The sequence below is a fragment of the Halichoerus grypus genome, chromosome 12, assembly GCF_964656455.1.
Source record: "Halichoerus grypus chromosome 12, mHalGry1.hap1.1, whole genome shotgun sequence".
NCBI lineage: Eukaryota > Metazoa > Chordata > Mammalia > Carnivora > Phocidae > Halichoerus > Halichoerus grypus.
In genome coordinates, this window is record NC_135723.1 from 94562350 (window position 1) to 94580002 (window position 17653).

General features: G+C 51.6%; 1 protein-coding gene and 1 gene segment (V, D, J or C); both read left to right on the forward strand.

Moving 5' to 3' along the window:
* Window positions 1-1556: 1556 nt before the first annotated feature.
* Window positions 1557-4971, forward strand: LOC118532188 (anionic trypsin). The gene is made up of 5 exons (XM_036086605.2): window positions 1557-1596; window positions 2622-2781; window positions 3766-4019; window positions 4378-4514; window positions 4819-4971. The coding sequence occupies exons 1-5, from the start codon at window positions 1557-1559 to the stop codon at window positions 4969-4971; spliced, it is 744 nt and encodes a 247-aa protein (XP_035942498.2).
* A 5481-nt stretch (window positions 4972-10452) lies between these two features.
* LOC118532187 (T cell receptor beta constant 1-like) lies at window positions 10453-17337 on the forward strand. The segment is given in 6 exon segments: window positions 10453-10613; window positions 12486-12616; window positions 15582-15971; window positions 16489-16506; window positions 16657-16763; window positions 17080-17337. Coding segments are annotated over 6 exon segments (828 nt in total).
* The last annotated feature ends 316 nt before the right edge of the window (window positions 17338-17653 follow it).

Here is a 17653-nt window from a genome sequence, read left to right on the forward strand (position 1 = left end):
CTTGGGAAAAGGTAGACCTGAATCCATCCTACAGGTCTGAGCTTAAAGCACGACATCATACTCTCACTTAGAGCTATTTTCTCTGCCTATAAAGTGATTCCTGCTACGTTCAAGAAAACTGATTTCATACTATATTTTGGGTATAATAGTGTATTCTGAGGAGGAGCACAAAACATCAGGCAAAAGCTAGTCTTAAGGCTTTAGACACGGAAAACCCTCAAGCTCTTGGGTGTTCCCTTTTAGACAGAGTCAAAGCCACAAACTCCTATCCAAAAATTTCCTCCCTATTCCCCAATTTCCTATCTTCTACCAAGGATCACCTCCTCATAGTGTACCTGTCCAGGGAACACCGCTATGTATTCCTCTTCTTATCTGCTACCACAGGACTTCCTAGGAACACCCCATGACAAAGGGACAAAACTAAATAGCATATCTGGTGACATTACAGGGAAAGCCTCTATTATTGAGGCTCCACAACCTGAGTCAGCTACCCATGAGCACAGAGAGACACGTCATCCGCTCCTTAGCTGTGGCCTAGAGTGGAACAGGGCCATGACAAGGTCAAGCTCTGAGACCAGGTGCCAAGTGGAAGATTCATTCAATCTTCTATTTCTGCCAGGGAGCCAAGCATCAGGAGGGACCGGGAGGTACATTTTGTTCTCTGGAAACCTCTGGCTCGATTCCAAATAAACCTTCTCTTATATGGCACCTGCACCAATTCCCAAACTTCCAACACTGTCCACGTCTTCTGGTAGCCTTGAGGCCACCTCTGCCATTTTTAGATCTGTATTTGTGGGCAGGACAGAACCTTGCTGGTTCTCAGTCTCTTCCTCTATAAATGGAAATAATTTCATTCTGCATGTCTCACAATTAGAACACTTGTGAACAGTCAAATTCAAACGTATCAGGCAAATGCCCACTTAACGCCTCTTTCCAAGTGCTCCCGTCTGCAAGCCTTGGTGGGAAGGAAAGCCAGCTGAAAGCCCAGACCCCCACGAAACTCTGCCTCTCCCTTCTCTTCACCTCTTGACAGTGGGATCCTGGTTCCCCAAAGCCTTGGATGTGACCCTCCTGCCCAGTGGTTTCTACTTGGGAGAAGGGTCTTCATGCTTACAGATACAAGACTTCTCTCCCCTTGTGGGAGCTCCCGGTCACAAGCAGCCAGGTTTGCTTCCAGGATCAGCCTTTGCTTAGAGTAAGATGAATAAATCTCCATGTCAGAGGAACCTGGCCGTTCTTCCTCCTCTTCTCATCTCAGACTAAGAAGGACCAGCTGTGATGTATGGGGGTTTGGCTTCTTCCCCGCACCCCAGAATCCTCCCAGGAGTCAGTTGGTCTTCCTCTCTGTCCTCACAAGGTAAGTTTTCTTATCACCTGTGGGTCACAAATCCATAGATGGCCAAACACAACAGAGCTGACACAAGGCTGAGGGAAGGGAAAGCTACAGGTGTGTTTGGGAGGACCGGCGATCCTCCACTCTCACGTCCACCCTCTCCCTCACTTTGGGAGCTATAAAGGCTCTCCACCAGCCACTCAGCTCCTATACTTCTGCCATGATGAATCCACTTCTGATTCTTGCTTTTGTGGGAGCTGCTGGTGAGTTCCATGCATGACTTCAGGCCGCACTCGCCCCCCTCCTAGAAGAGATCCCTGCTCCACTCTTGCTGCTCATCTGTATTTACCTGGGCTCTGAGAGTTTATCTCCTGTGTCCGGCAGCCCTCCTTCCCATGCTTGGGCTCTGTAAGCCTCACCCCTCCCACCTTGTGCTGACCCCACTCCCGACCCTGTCATTCATCCCTTTATTTCAGGACTTCTTTGGGAGAGATTGGAAAGGGAGACCAGGTGCGGGTGGTCCATGCAATGAACCAGGAGTCTTGAGGCTTAGTTCCGGCAGCTCTGGGATAGCTCCCCTAGAGCTGTCCTCAACCCCAGGTACGCCGAGGGAAGCTGAAAGAACACTCATGCCAGAGTCCTAGACCTAGAAATTCTGAGTTGGCGTGGGGTGTGACCTGTGCATTGAATTTTTAAGTTTCCCAAATGATTTTAGGATCCCCAGGTGTGCAGCCAGGGTTGAGAACCACCATTCCTTTGGCCAGTGACAGTTGGCCTACCTTTGTCCTGCCTAATGGGCCTGGGGGCTCCTCTCCCTGGGCGCACCATGCAGATTTTCAGTGATGGGAAAAGCTGGGTATAGCCAGGGCTACTTAGCCAGATTTTCCCAGCTAGGCCAACCCATCCTGACAATCTGGGGCTCAAATAGCCATGAGGAGTATACCAGTGATGAGAAAGAGAAGCACTGAGTGGAAAGATAGCGCATTCAGACCCGTGTCACATTGACTGCACTGTGAGGGCATTGTCTGTGTCCTTGCCCCAGAGCCCCCAGTAGAGGTCTGTGCCCAAGCCCCAGTGGGCACCTGGCCATGTGCCCTGCAGACACACCAAGAGACTCAGGAGAGCTCCATGCTATGATACCTACCAGGGATGTGATGCTCCCCGCCTGCCGATCTACCATCTCTGTGCTTATTGAGGACTTCTGATCTGCATGATCCAGCCACAGGGCTCTGAACTCCACCCGCCCACATCTGCTGAATTGGCTTCTCCCTTCCTGTCTCCATTCAAGTTGCTTTCCCCACTGACGACGATGACAAGATCGTCGGTGGCTACACCTGCGCGGAGAAATCCGTCCCCTACCAGGTGTCCTTGAACTCGGGCTACCACTTCTGCGGCGGCTCCCTCATCAGTGACCAGTGGGTGGTGTCCGCAGCTCACTGCTACAAGTCGTAAGTGCTGTGTCTCCCAGAACCCTCTCTGAGAGCTGGGGTCAGCCCGGGAGTGCGGAGGTTGGGGAAAATGGGTGGGTGGGGACAAGAAGTTGTCACCGGCCACCCCCGCTCACAGGAATGAGGGGGCAAAGAGGGGCATTCAACAGAAAGCCTCGCACATCCAAAACCAATAGATGAAACAGCAAAGGCTATGGATCAGAACAGCAGGGAGGGACTCTTTTGGAGTGGTGAGGTCCAGTGGGAAAGCAGCGCAAGGACCTTGTATGAGTAACCTCTGCAGGTCTGGGGTAGGAACCAAGACTTTGTACTTCTACCAAGTTTCTGGGAGATGCTCTGGCTGCAGGTCCCAGGGCAGCACTTTGAGAACCACTGGAGTAGGTCATACAGGATGATGGCGCTCACCAGACCCAGAAGGGAGAGAGTAGAAGTCACTTGCATGTAGTTAGCAAAATTACAGAGGATGAGGAATATATGGGGAACTTCAGGTCGGTCATTTGTGCCTGTGGTTGTGTGCCTGGTGCGGGGGAGGGTTGTGGGGGAGGTAGCTGGAAAAGCAGGCTGAGGAGCAGTCCCCATGTCATCCCCGCTCCATGACCACCTACCTCTGAAGGAGAAAGTTCTTGGTCTCACCCCTGCTTGTACCCACCACCCCTCTCCTGCCAGGTGATTTTGCCACACTCCCACCCATGAGCAGGTGACTTGACCCTTCTTATGCTGAGACCCCTGGTACACATGGCCTCCTGGGGAGCAGGATTTGAACACCCAGGGCTGTGGGGCTGGTGCAGGAGGGCTCCAGGCAGTGGACTTATATAGAAGAGTGGAAGGCTAGACCGCATGGCTGTCACCCCCTTCGTCAGAACAGAGAACGGGCCACCATGGGAGACATGCGGAGCCACAGAGCTGACCAGAATGCAATCTTAAACCCTGGAGAAAAGCAGGCATACGGAGAAAAGGGTCTCCCCATGCTTGTCTTCCCAACAGCCGCATCCAAGTGAGGCTCGGAGAGTACAACATCGATGTCAAGGAGGGGAATGAGCAGTTCATCGACTCGTCCAAAGTCATCCGCCACTCCGACTATAACAGCTGGACCCTGGACAATGACATCATGCTCATCAAGCTCTCCTCGCCTGCCGTCCTCAATACGCGGGTGTCCACCATACCTCTGCCCACTGCCTGTGCGGCTGCTGGCACCCAGTGCCTCATCTCCGGCTGGGGTAACACCCTGAGCTCTGGCAGTGAGTAGGACCCTCCCTATTTCATCCTCCAACTTCCCCACATTTCCCAGAACCAGGCCTGCCCCTGAACTTGAACCCCACTACATGCAGGACTCTGTGCTGGGTCCTCAAAAGAGGTGAAGCTTTAAGGAGTTGACCCCCTACAATCAAAATGTAGGACAAATATAGCACTTGCTATTGTCCCATCTAGGGAGGGGTTCAGCAGGGATCAGTCTGGAAACTAAAACCCATTGTTCCTTGCTGGAGCTCACGTTCTTTTGTGTCCTCTCTGCCCTCAGTGTTCAGCACTGGATTGCTGTCCCCCACCCTGGCCTGACTCACATTCCTTCTTTCCTTGATCTCTCCCTGCTCCTCAAAGCCAACTACCCTGAACTGCTGCAATGCCTGGACGCCCCGCTGCTGAGTCAGGCCCAGTGCAAAGCCTCCTACCCCGGCCAGATCACAAAGAACATGGTGTGCGCCGGCTTCCTCGAGGGAGGCAAGGACTCCTGCCAGGTGACTTGACCCTTCCTATGCTGAGACCCCTGGTACACGTGGCCTCCTGGGGAGCAGGATTTGAACACCCAGGGCTGTGGGGCTGGTGCAGGAGGGCTCCAGGCAGTGGACTTATATAGAAGAGTGGAAGGCTAGACCGCATGGCTGTCACCCCCTTCGTCAGAACAGAGAACGGGCCACCATGGGAGACATGCGGAGCCACAGAGCTGACCAGAATGCAATCTTAAAAGGTTCAGATGACATAGGGCTCTGTTGGCCCTTTTTGCCTTCTTTATAAAACTTGTCCCACCTTCTTCCTCCCCAGGGTGACTCTGGTGGCCCTGTGGTCTGCAATGGAGAGCTCCAGGGAATTGTGTCCTGGGGCTATGGCTGCGCCCAGAAGAATAAGCCTGGAGTCTACACCAGGGTGTGCAACTTTGTACGCTGGATTAAGCAGACCATAGCTGCCAACAGCTAAAGCCCCCCAGTCCTTCTGCCGTCACTATGCTAATAAAGTGCACCTGTTACAACTGTCTGCGTCCCTGCCTGCTCCCGCCGGCCACCGCCCCCTGGGAACATCCTCCCAGCTGAGGTCAGGCTGGGCTCTACCTCTTGAAGATGAACAGACTGCCCCATTTCCCAAAATGTGTTCCATGGAATACTAGATTAGCAGTGTGTGAAGAGATGGAATCCAAAAAAATAATAAGCAGGGGCTCACGGGGACTATTTTCTAGAGAAAAATACATTTCAGAAGGCTGCATTAAAGAGGTTCCTTGACCTTGGAACTTCCCCGGGGTCTGGAGTGCAGTGCTCATGTGCGCCCATCCGGGGCACGGCTTGTGCGGCCTCACCACCTCCTGTCACTGGCACCCAGAGCTAAATCATCTCGGAGACACTCGTGCCGATCACCGTGGCCTCTGCTGAGCCCCTGATACACGTGCTCTTTCTAGCCCAGCGTGCACTCCCTCCCGGCAGCAAAAGGCCGCCCTGGGCCCTCCTTCCCACAACCTGCTCATGTGTCTGAGGGAGACAACCTAGCTCCCTGGGTCTCCATCCGTCACACTCCTTTGAAATCTGCCTCTTATTCATACCATAGAACGATACCCATGTGTGTCTACCACACTGGGCACTTTCCAGACATTTTCACTCAAGTTCCTTCTCCCCTCTGAAGTGGTTACTATCCCAGGGGTACAGGCAAGAAAGTAGAGGCTCAAAGAAAGTGGCCAGCTTACCAGATCCCTCATCCAGCAGACAGTAAACCTGAGTCTGGCTCCTCGTTAGCTGGCCCCAAGGCCCGTGTCCTCCCTGCCCCCTCCCTGTCCCCCCCACCGTCCCTCCTGCTGCAGTGGTGACCTGAGATGCTGCCTGGCTCTCGGCCCTGCTCCTCTATGGCTCTCCAGGCCATTCTCTGCCTCCCTGTACTTCATGAGGGTTCTGGTCCCTGGCCCTCTTCCAGCCCTGTGCTCAGAGAGATGCTGCACATTACATCAATTCCTGATTAATACCTTGCCTGACCTCCCACAACTCCCAAAATAGAACCAGAGCTCCTTATCCTGCAGATGTAAGGCTCTTCCTTCTCTGCCCCTCCGTCTCTCCAGTCCTCCCCTCTATCTCTGCTCCAGTGCTCAGAAATCCCAGGGGCTCCTCCAACAAGCCATGGACCTCGAATCTTTAGCCCTGGGCATTACTGGTCCATCTGGCTTGACGCCCTTCCCACCTGCTCCTTCACCCTCTTCAGAAAAGTCATTTCTGATTCCTTCTGCCCCGGGATCCTCCTTCCCCACTCCTGTGCTGGCCCTGTTGGTCCTGTGGTCTGAGCGAGGAGTCCTCCTCCTGAGGATGCTTACCGCTGCCACAGTCCTGTTCCTGCTGCCTAGTAACTGTGGATGCATCTACCTGGCATCCAACGGTGAGCTCCTTAGGCAGGAAATCTTGTCTTGCTCCTCCTGGCATATCTAGTGATTAAACAATGCCTACAATATACTAGGCAGTGGTGGAATGATTGATTAAAGTATGAGCTAGGATTGGAGGAGCATGTATGGAAGAAAGAAAGCACCTTCCAGAACACTGGTTCTCCAAGTGTGGACCCTGGCCCCAGGGGGCACCAGAATCATCTGGGAATTTAGGAGCTGTGCCAATCCCTTCAGACCTTCAACAGTGCCAATTCTGACCCAGACCTACTGAGTCAGAAATTCTGAGATGGAGCCCGGCCACTTGCATTTTCCAAGAATTCCACATCATTCTGATGGACACAGAAGCCTGAGAGCCATTGCAGTGGGGGTATCCCTCGGCCAGTGGTCTCTGGGGAAGCAGCAGCCACTCACATTTTCACTATTTTCAGGGACCAGAAGCTTCATGTGTATTATCTGATTTAGATCTCTGCATAACTCCCTAAGGTAGGCTTAGCAGCTCGCCCTGGGCCTCACCGACAGGACTGGAGACCCGGGCAGTCTGGCCTTGGGAGGTGGGCTTCCCTGAGGGGCAGAGCCTCAGTGGTCCCACCAGAGCCCCAGAACTTAAACATGGAGACCCGGGTGCTGGTTCCAGCTCTGTCATGTCAATCATGTCCCATGACAGGAACAACTCACTTAGCCTCTTCAGGTTGCAGTTTCATCTGAGGAAATTAGGAGACAAATTTGGGGTTTAAATGAATCTATGAATGTGGTCCGAAAGTTTCAAGAAGGGGCACCTGGGTGTCTCAGTTGGTTAAGCCTCTAACTGGTGGTTTCAGCTCAGGTCATGATCTCAGGGTCGGAAGATGGAGCCCCAAGGCCGGGTTCCAGGCTCAGGGGAGAGTCTGCTTCCCCTCTGCCCCTCCCCCTCATGCACATTTTCTCTCTCTCTCTGTAAAATAAATTTTAAAATCTTTAAAAAAAATAGTTGCAAGAATTACAACCGTGAGATTCAATTTGTGTATCTCCTTCCCAGGTCTCAGCCTCGAGAAAGGCATGAAGGTTAACACAGTTCCCCCTGCGGAGTGTGTGTGTGGGGGGGGGTCCCCTCCAGCACCAACCACATTCTTCTCACGCCCTCAAGTGGCCACCCCGAGATGGCAACGATTTAAGTCTAAAATAAATAAGGAAAGGCTGCCCCCTGCTGCGCAAGATGATGAATGAAGATGATGAATGATTCCACCTGCCTAACTCCTCCTACAAGGGAAAAAAAGAAAAGCTGCGCGTGTTCCTGGGCATATCGACAGTGTGACTGAGTAGCGAAGATGGGACAAACTCCATCAGGATTGAAAGTAGCTGCGACACCAAGACAGAGTGGTATTCTTTGTAAGGCCAGTTGGGTTGAGGGGTGGTCAAAAGGAAACTTACTTAGAGAGTAAATTGCTGATAAACAAAAGGGGTAAACGGGACAGGAAAATATGTGGACATAGATCAAAATAAATCATTACATTGATGAAAGTGTTCCTCAAGGTGGGACAGGACTAAAGAAGAAACTTGCCACTTTCCACTTGTTGAAAGCAATCAATGACCCTTTATCCAGGCAATGGCAGAGTGTTGTGAGATCCTTCACTATTCCTGAGTAAAATGCACAGACTATCTCTCTTTTTCTTTTTTCCCTAAATTCTAGGAGCCACGTTGTTGCACCCAGCCCGTGGCACCATCAGATAGCGTTCTGACATTCTCCACGGCTGACACCTGCCCGAGGGGCAAGCAGTGGGTCCCAAGCCCCATGCCGAAATGGAAATACCCAGGGTAATTTTGTGCTTGCTTGTTTATTTAAATGCATATCAATAAACCCACTACTAGAGATTTTTAATGCAAAAGATCCTGAGGACTACTCAGAAATATGCATTTTTCACAAGCTTCCTGAGTGATTGGAGACCCCGATAAGCAAAGTCAGGACCATAACACATCTTCTTACATAAACTGATCTTCTTTGGAAAAATAATGACTTTGTAAATGAAACAAGTAGGTTTTTTTAAGTAGCCCATTTCAAAATATTACTTAAAGCAATACTTTGTTGGTATTTTCTTGAAAATTTTTATTAAGTTTTATTTTAAATAGATAATATAGCTATATGGCTCAAAAATTGAAACAATAAAGTTGAAACTAAAAATGTTATTTTTACTTCTATCTTGTTTTTGTCTCCTCCACTCAGTCTTAGTAAGCAATCACCTTGATCAAGTTCTTTTGTATCCTTCTAGTGTGTCTTTGTGCAGAACCAAGCAAATAAATGTATAATTCTTATGCTCCCCCTTTGCCGGACAAAAGGTGGTGTACAGAAATGCTAATCTGCAGCTTGCTTTTCTTCCAGTTAACAGTATATCTTACCTTCCCACAGCAGGGAAACATTTGTGTTCTTTTTTAACATTGCATAATATTTCATTTTGTGGATGTATCCCAGGTGATTTATCCAGTCCCTTCCTGATTGGGTACTTGAGTTTTCCTGATCTTTTTGCTACCCCAGATAATGCAAATATTTTACATTTTTTTACTTGTATGCAAGAATAATCATAGGATAAACACCCAGATGAGGGTTTTCCAGGTGAAAAGGTAAATGCATTTGTAATTTTCATAGATATTTCCAAATTGGTCCCCACTTAGGTTGTATCATTTTTTGTGAAGTGTATATTCCACCACACACTAGCTAATGGTCTTCCCTAATTCAATGTTGTCAATCACATTGGTGAACAGATATTTTAATGCAGTTTTTGTCTGCAAGATTTTTTTCCCTATGGTGAAGCACCGTTTGCATTTCTTTTTCTCTCAGCCATCTGTTCTTTGCCACTTTCGTTGTGCTGCTGGATTATTTTCTTACTGATTTCTAGGAGTTCATCATCTACTGGGGAGATCAGCCCTTAGGATGAGGATTGCAGATGTTCTTTCCATATTGTCATTTCTTTTCTGATTCTGTGTATATTTTTCCGTGAAAGTGTGTCATCATTATGTAATGAAGTCTGTCCTTTATTTTTTTTTCCTTCTAGATTTTAAGTTATAGTTTGAAAGGCAATAAAAGGAAGCACCATCGAGTGAAATGAGATTTAGGCCACTCAACCGGAGGTTACATTTCAAGGTCATCTTGTGCAGGAAAATAAAACATCGACAGCATCTTAAATGTGTCTGCCCCTCAGGGAAAAGAGGGGAAGGCGGTGACCGTGATTACATTTGAGTGTTCCTGTGACTTTATGTATGCAGCTCTCCACATCCACTTCCCCAGCTCCCTTTTCCTAACCCTGATGTCTGAAGTCCACGAGCAGAGAGGCGGGCTGACAACACACCAGTCCCTCCACACCAGCACCCCCTTGGAAATGCTCTGCGCTCTCAGCTGTCGTTTTGTCTCTATCTAGGGAGCCCTACCCCTGAGTAGCTCACGTCAGTTCCCCTCCAGACCACCCTAGAGGTCCAGAGTTGGCCAAAGGGACGGTCTGAGTATTGAAGGATCCCATTCCCGGATGAAAGTTGTGGCCTCTGAGTGACACGGTCTCAGGGGCAGGCCCTGGGTAGAAAGGGGGCTGCTTCTTCTTGGGAGGGTGTCTCCCCACAATGAGTGATGAGTTTACAGAGGGACGGATACCAGGGAAAACTAGCCCTTGTGCCAACTGGCCTCGCAAAGACACACAGCTCTGGGGAGCCAGGAGTGTCCTGAAGAAAGGGCATGGGGGTGAGGAGGGCGCCCCCGCTCCCGGCCCATCTGTACCCAGCCACCACCTCACAACATGGGGAGTGATGTCACCGACCTGCCCTCCAATGCCCTGGAAGGAGCACCTGCTCGGGTGGTTTCTTCCAGACTCTGATGGGCAGAACCATGGGAGGGGTCGTTTTTTGTACAAAGCTGTAACATTGTGGGGACAGGGGGCCACGGTGATTCAACTCTACGAGAAAGCTTTACAAAAACCTTTCTGCCTGTCCCGAACCCCAGTTTCTCCACTCTTCTGAGTCATGGGCCCAAGGGTGGTGCGAGTCAGAATGCCTCCATCCCACCCCTATTCACCTGTCAAGCCAAGACCATGGATAAGGACAGGCTTAGATCAGGACTGAAGCTTGCAGACAGAGAGCCCAGGTGTAAGAAGAAGGCCTCAGTGGCCCCTCGGGTGAAGGACTCTGGGAAACTCCTTCATCCTAAGCCCCACAGAACTCATGGCAAGGTCAGTGGGAAGGTGCATGGAAGGTGACCCATCCTATAGAGGAAGAAGCCAGAAATATCCTGGCCCTCCATGGACCCGGTCACTGTCTCCAGGACCCTGCCCTCTTCTCTCTCGACCCACGTCCTTTTGATGGACTCTCAGAAAGAATTGAGAAAGTAGTGTGGGGCCCACTGGATAGATGCTGGCCATGCTCTGTGGCCCCAAGAGTTATTCTTCTGTGCAATATCTATAAAGCACAGGAGGGGTTTCTTATACCAGAGTCCTCCAGAGACCAACCAGGGCCCCCTCTTCTTTCCATGCCTCAAATTTGTTTGCTTCCTTGCTCCATGTCACTGTGTGAACACTGAACTTTTCTTTGGAGAAGGCACCAGACTCACAGTAATAGGTAAGACATACGCTGGGTCTTTCTAGGCCCCTTGTAAGTGAAAGTAGGTCCAAAGCGTCCATTTTTAGAGTGGCCGTATGCTGATGTGTATGATTTTACCTTCGGCCCAGGGACCAAGCTGACAGTTGTCGGTAAGGTGGGGGGGTCTCCAGGGAGGGTGTGATGGGGAGGATTCTATCCTGGGAGATGGGGGAGGGAAGGGATTGCCCAGGTCTTGGATCCTGGTTAAGGAGATGTCATCTCCTTTTCTGGGAACCAGCACATGGGAGGGTCCCTGTCAGGGCAAATCCACCCAGCCACCGGGGGGTCCTCTGTAAACTCAGAGCTGAGCCTCAGTGGTTAAGGCAGAGGAGGAAAAGGAGATGGTACTGCCCCTCTGAGTAGTTCTCTGACAGAGGGAAGCCTAGAGAAAGCCCAGAGGGCAATTAATGAGCGTCGACATAGGTCTGTCTTCCTCACGGACTGGGACTCTCTGTAGGGGCTTCCTATCTTTCCTTGCTCTGGATTTCATAGGAAGCCACACTGTGTGGCTCATTGTTTCCAACTGTCCAGGGATCTGGGCAAGCTCTGGAAGGGAGTGGGGAAAATATGAAGCAGGGCTGGTGGCTCTGGGAGGTAAGAGTTCCACGAACGCACCAATCTGTCCCCGAGTCCCAGCTGAAGACGGGGAGGTTTTGAAGTGGATCTGGGAGGCTGTGCTTTTGAAACACCCTCTATTTTGGGGAGGGGAGCCGGCTTACTGTTGTAGGTAAGTGCATCGGGGCAGAGGGCTGGGAACCCACAAGGAGGGGCAGGGGTCCATGTGTAGCCTCCACCTTGGAGGCTTAGGTTAAAGCACATTTTTATCAGAAAGCTCTGAATTCTTGTCTCGATGCAGACAGGCGGGGACAGCCTCCATCTCCGGTAATTTCATGGACAGGCTATGCTAAGTCCGTGTTCCCCTACTGGGAGGCAGGTAGTCTCCCTTTGGGGTCTCCTTGTCCATCTCCTGTCTCCTCGGAGGGCACCCCATTATGGCCATGTAGATGGGAAGCCTCTGGCCTCAGAGCTGCCTTAGTCCTGATGTTTTCTGCCGCGGCTCAGAAAGGAGAGGGACACGGGAGAAAGGGCTGGGGGTCACACGGCTGAATCGGTCCTCTGACCGGGGCATTTCACACTGCACACTAGTCCCCTCTCCACACCTCCTGGTGCCAAAATTCTGCTAAGGAAAGGGAGAGGAGAGCAGGCAGGTGCACCTGGGAAGGCAGGAAAGGGAGAGGAGAGCGGGCAGGTGCACCTGGGAAGGCAGGAACTGGATGCAGCCAAGGCCAGTTTTCCCACCAGCCTGTAGTGTTGTGTAACAATGAAAAACTGTATTTCGCAAGTGGAACCAAGCTCTCTGTCTTGGGTAAGTACGAGGCTGCTCTGGGGGTAGTGTGTTGGAAGAGTGCAGTCCCAGGAGGACGCCTGAGACACAGCAGGGAAAAGGCTCAGAGAGTGTGGGTGAGCAGAGGAGGTGCTGAGCCCCTAGAAATTCGGGTGGAAGCTGGTTTCTGGAAGCAAAGGCCCCAGAGAGCAATCCTGGGGTTTGTCACTCTCTCCCTGTGCTGTGGAGCAACCGGGCACAGCACTTTGGAGATGGCACTCAACTCTCTGTCCTAGGTAAGGAGCAGGACTGGGGTGTGGGGCCATTGTCCCTTGGACACAGGGTCCCCGTCTCTCCTCCCAGCCTTGGTTGTCAGGCGGGGGGGGCGGGGATCAAGTCAACTATCTTAGCCCTGGGGAGCTTCCAAGGAGCTGTGGCTGCCATTCCTCTTGGTGTGGATTGGTGGGTCCCTCTATTTCTTCTCCCTGAGTCTTCAGTCCTTAATGTTTCCTCCTTACTCTTTCCTTGGTTCAGCCTTCCTTCTTATGTGTGTGTCTGTGCCCCTTCTAAGCCTGCTCCTCTTTCCCCATAGTATGCTTGGACCTTTCTCCTAATGGGACCCCTCTGGTCCAGAGCCATGCATCCAGGAAGAGAGGGTGGTAGAGCCCGGTCCCTGGGAGCAAGGACTTGCCCTCTGGCAGGAGCTCGCCGTGGGTTTTACCACGGCTGCCTGCAGCTGTGTTCCTATAACTCGCCCCTCTACTTTGGGATAGGCACCAGGCTCACCGTGACAGGTACGGGGCTGCACTCTTGGCTGGGGGTGCCTAGGCATGACCGATCAGTCCAGGAGGAGGGACGGGGGTGTAAGGATAGGGCTCAGAGCCGCCCCCTCCCTCCCAGAGCTTCTCGTGCTTATTGCGGACCCACGGGTGTAGGGCTCCAGTTTATTCTTTGGCTTTGTATGTTCTTGCTCTGCTTCTCATTATTCTCTGGGACTCCTCTCATCTCTCCTATTTTAGGAGTCTGTTGTTTTACTTCCCCCCCCCCTTTTTTTTATTCAGATCTTCTCCATTTTCCCTCCTATTCTATCTCCAAGCCTTCACCATTGACTCCATTTTGGTGAGTTGGTCTGTCTTCTATGTTAAAGTCCTTCTAATATCTACCACCCACTCAGAACTCTGTGCTTGCCTTTGTGGTCCTCCTTCTCTGTCTCGACTAGCCTCCAAAGATCCATCTGTGTCTTCCTGAAGTGATCTAGGGCTCAGGAGGCAGTGGGAGGACAGAATGGTGAGACTGGGCTGGTTTGAGGGGTGTTTCATAGCCCTGAGGGCAGAAGTTCATGTCACAGTATCATGAGAGCTGCAATGGGTATCTGAGGGACACAGTGCTTGGCAGGATCAGAGGAGACACAACTGGAAACTTAAGCTATCTTCGTAACAGATAAGGTATAAAGAAGAGAAAATAGGCAGGAGGCCCCATTTTCTCAAACCTCAGGATCTATGCTGGGCTGGTGGGGTAAGGGGCCCATCACGAAACACTAACACACCATTAGCGTGCTCGGGGAGGAAGCAGACAGGCGGAGGACCGGGCATGGAAGGATGGGTCTGTGCTGGGCATAGAGACAAGGCCAGAGGAATGGGACACTTGGTCCTACCAGATTGGTTGGCTGGAACAGACTTTATCCTGCAGATGGGGGCTCATGCCAGCGAGTGTGATAACAATTAGAAAGTACAAATTACTGGGGTTCGAAATGCCCAGAGCTCTGGGGCTCATGGGGCAAGGCTGGGGGAGCTCGAGCAATTAGAAAGTGGAAATCTCAGCATCTCTGGGATGTATAAAATGGGGATAATTGGGCCAGCCCCTTGGGGTGTTAAATTGTTAGGGGCTAACTTATATGGAAATCTTTGTAAAAGGCTCGGCTTATCGGGGGCCATCCTTTTCATTCCTGTTGTTTATCATCACTGTGTCCCAGACTTTGGCCTTTTTCCCAAACTGTCTCTCAGTTTTCCCATTAGAAACACATCCCAGTGTGGCTAAAGTGGAGACATCTGGGTTTCCCACAGTTCTGCTCCAAAAAGCCCTTCCTCTGGTCAATAGAGACCCAAACAGAGGGCACAGTCCATTCCGGTAAAAAGATGGGAAGGTGAGAGATGGATGTGCTTTCTCTCATCCCTCTGTGTCTTCTCATGAGGCCTTGCCTTCCAACAACTCCAGAAATTCTCTCCTATGTGTCAGGCATGAAAAATGGCCTAGGACTTTGCAACATGAGCACTCTGACGACATGGTCCTTGGACTTTGGAATTCGTTCATACCCAGCAAGTTCGGCCGTGAACTAGGATTTCCAAAGTTGGCAGGGAGCCTTGCTGGGCGCTGGAAAGAAAAAGGCATTCAGCCCATGAGCAGTATCTTTCATGGGATTACAGCCACCCTGGGCAAGCTACCACACACCCGTGTGCCCCAGTGTAAATGGAATAAATGTGAAATATCTGATAACATAATAGCCAGAGGCTTCTTGGCTCCTCAAAGCAGGTTACGTGTTTAACACCCACCCACCCCCCCCACACACACACACCACACACACGAAAGAAAAGGGGGAAAAGTGAGTTGGAAAAAGCATTTAGAAAAAAGGATAGTCAGATGCAATGAGACAGTGTTTCCTCCGGGCAACAAAGCCTAATTCTCACGTGTGCTATCACCCAAACAGATACTCATACACTTTGTACAAAAGGAAACTGATAAATAGGAAAAGTTGATTGGGTTCCTAGGATCATGTTGCTGGTGAGAATCCTCAGCCTCAAATCCCAGGCCCACTCAACTCTACCATAGCTACGTCTAAGTCTGAAAGAATAGTCACTCACCGAAGAGGGCTTTGAATGGGGAAGAAAAACAGACTCTTTTGATAGATACGGAACAAGGCCTTGAGAAGGAGACTCTGCCGAGAAAGCCAAAGAAACCAGGACACACTGCTGCCTTAGGGGATGGAAGAGATAGTCTGCAGTATGCATCCATGGGGTAACCGAGAGAAGTGGCAAAGCTGAGGGAGAATAGAACAGGACAGTGACCCCCAAACACACAGGACCTACTACTACATAATTCTGCTTAGGAGGACTCCACTTCCAGCTTTATCTCTGTCTCTCTCTGTCTTTCTTTATTTCTGTCTCTGTCTCTCTCTCACACACACACACACACAGACACACACACACACACCAAACCCAGACAGCTCTCAGACCAGTCCTGGTCCCAACGTCTCTTCCCTTGCAGAGAACCTGGAAAAGGTCAAACCTCCCACGGTCACAGTGTTTGAACCATCAGAAGCAGAGACCTCCCGCACCCAGAAGGCCACACTTGTGTGCCTGGCCACGGGCTTCTACCCCGACCACGTGGAGCTGAGCTGGTGGGTGAACGGCAAGGAGGTCCAGAACGGGGTCAGCACAGACCCACAGCCCTACAAGGAGCGGCCCAATGAGAATGGCTCCAGCTACTGTCTGAGCAGCCGGCTGAGGGTGTCCTCTGCCTTCTGGCACAACCCTCGCAACTACTTTCGCTGCCAAGTCCAGTTCCACGGGCTCAGGGACGAGGATGAGTGGGACAACTCCAGCCGGGCCAAACCCATCACCCAGAACATCAGTGACGAGATCCAGGGCAGAGCAGGTGAGCGGGGCCTGGGGGGCTGGGCGGGGAGTGAGTGAGAGCACAGAAAGGGGGGATCCAGGCAGAAGACCAGGCGGACACAGGACAGGGAGGGAAGACTGAAGCCCAGCATGAGGGTGAACGGGCACCTCGGGGCTAATTCCTCCCCAGATCCTCAGCCCAGCAGAGCCTTGCAGCTGGGGTCCCCTCACTGTCCGAGCCTGTACGGCTCAGCGCCGAGGGGGGCGCCCCCAGCCCTCTGTGCCACCCCGTTCCATGGGGTTCCGGGACGGGGCAGCTCCGCGGGCGCAGCACCAGAAAGACCGTCTAGGCGTCTGCGAGAAACCTGGTCTGAGCCTGGGGGTCCGTGCTAACCCGGAGGCTGACTCGTGTGTTTGTGTGTGTGTTTGGTTGGTTCTTAACCGAAGCACAGCTGACAATAGTGTTGCCTTAGCGTCAGGTGTGCCAACTCGGCAGCTTTCCGTCTGCTTTAGGAGACGGGGTCTCTCATCCATTCCCTCCCCCTTCTCTCTTTCAGACTGTGGCTTCACTTCGGGTACGTGACCCTCTCCTCTGCTTGGTCTCCGTCTCCCATGGTTTTGTCCTGGAAGGCGAGCATGGAGAACCATGGAGCCCGGGGTGGGGGGTGGAGAGGCCAGAGACACCTGCTCACAGGTCCCTGTGCGCTCTCCCTTCCCGCCCGCAGTGTCCTATCAGCAGGGCATCCTGTCTGCCACCATCCTCTATGAGATCCTGCTGGGGAAGGCCACCCTGTATGCCGTGCTGGTCAGCGCCCTGGTGCTGATGGCCAAGGTAAGGAGGCGGGCAGGACGGGGCCCTGGAGGGGACACTTAAAATAGCAACTCAGAGCTGGGAGTAGCAAGAGACCTTGCTACGGCCAGCAGTGGGCAGTAGAAGAAGATGGAGTTCCACCCACATGCCTCAGAAGACACTACCTCTGGGATCACAGTGGGAGAGCCAGGCAGAGAAGGAGAAGCTGGGGTCACCTGAAAACCCAATGGACATTGTAAAGAGAACTACCATTCATCTTGTCAGCGGACCATCCTACTTCTTCTCCATTCCCATCACTCCTGACTCCTGCTAACCCCTGAAACCTTCTTTTCTTCAGGTCAAGAGAAAGGGTTCCTGAAACTAGCTCAGAGGCAGAGCCAGGACCTTCCAGCTTCTATTGCCCCAGTAGGGATTCTCCTTTCTCCACTTCCAGCCAGTGCTTCTCAAGAGCTGTTTTCATCTCTCTGCTCACCCCAATAGCTACCCCCTATATTCGTGCACACCTGGACGCTCATGACCCAAATCTCCCTAACCCAGGGGGGACCCTAGCCTGACTAAATTGACTGAATCAATAAAAATGGCCTGTTCTGGCTTGTCTGCCTTGTGATGTCTGGATATCTCTTCTGCCCATGGCTGACCTCCCATGTGACTCCAGTCAGGATAGAAACAAATAAAACAAATAAAATCTTAAAAAAAAAAAAAAAAGAAGAAGAAGCTTGCTTTCATACCTGTCACCCCGTTCATTTCAGCTGTCTCCCTGAGTACACTACCGTTTTCACTTGTCACCAAGCAGGCTTCCCGGCCGAGAAGAGAAGGCACTGACTTGGAGATGGATTCTCAAGTAGCACATGTGTCTTCCAGTTTAAGTCACAGATCTGTTTATAAGTTTCTCTCTAGTGAATTACATGGGT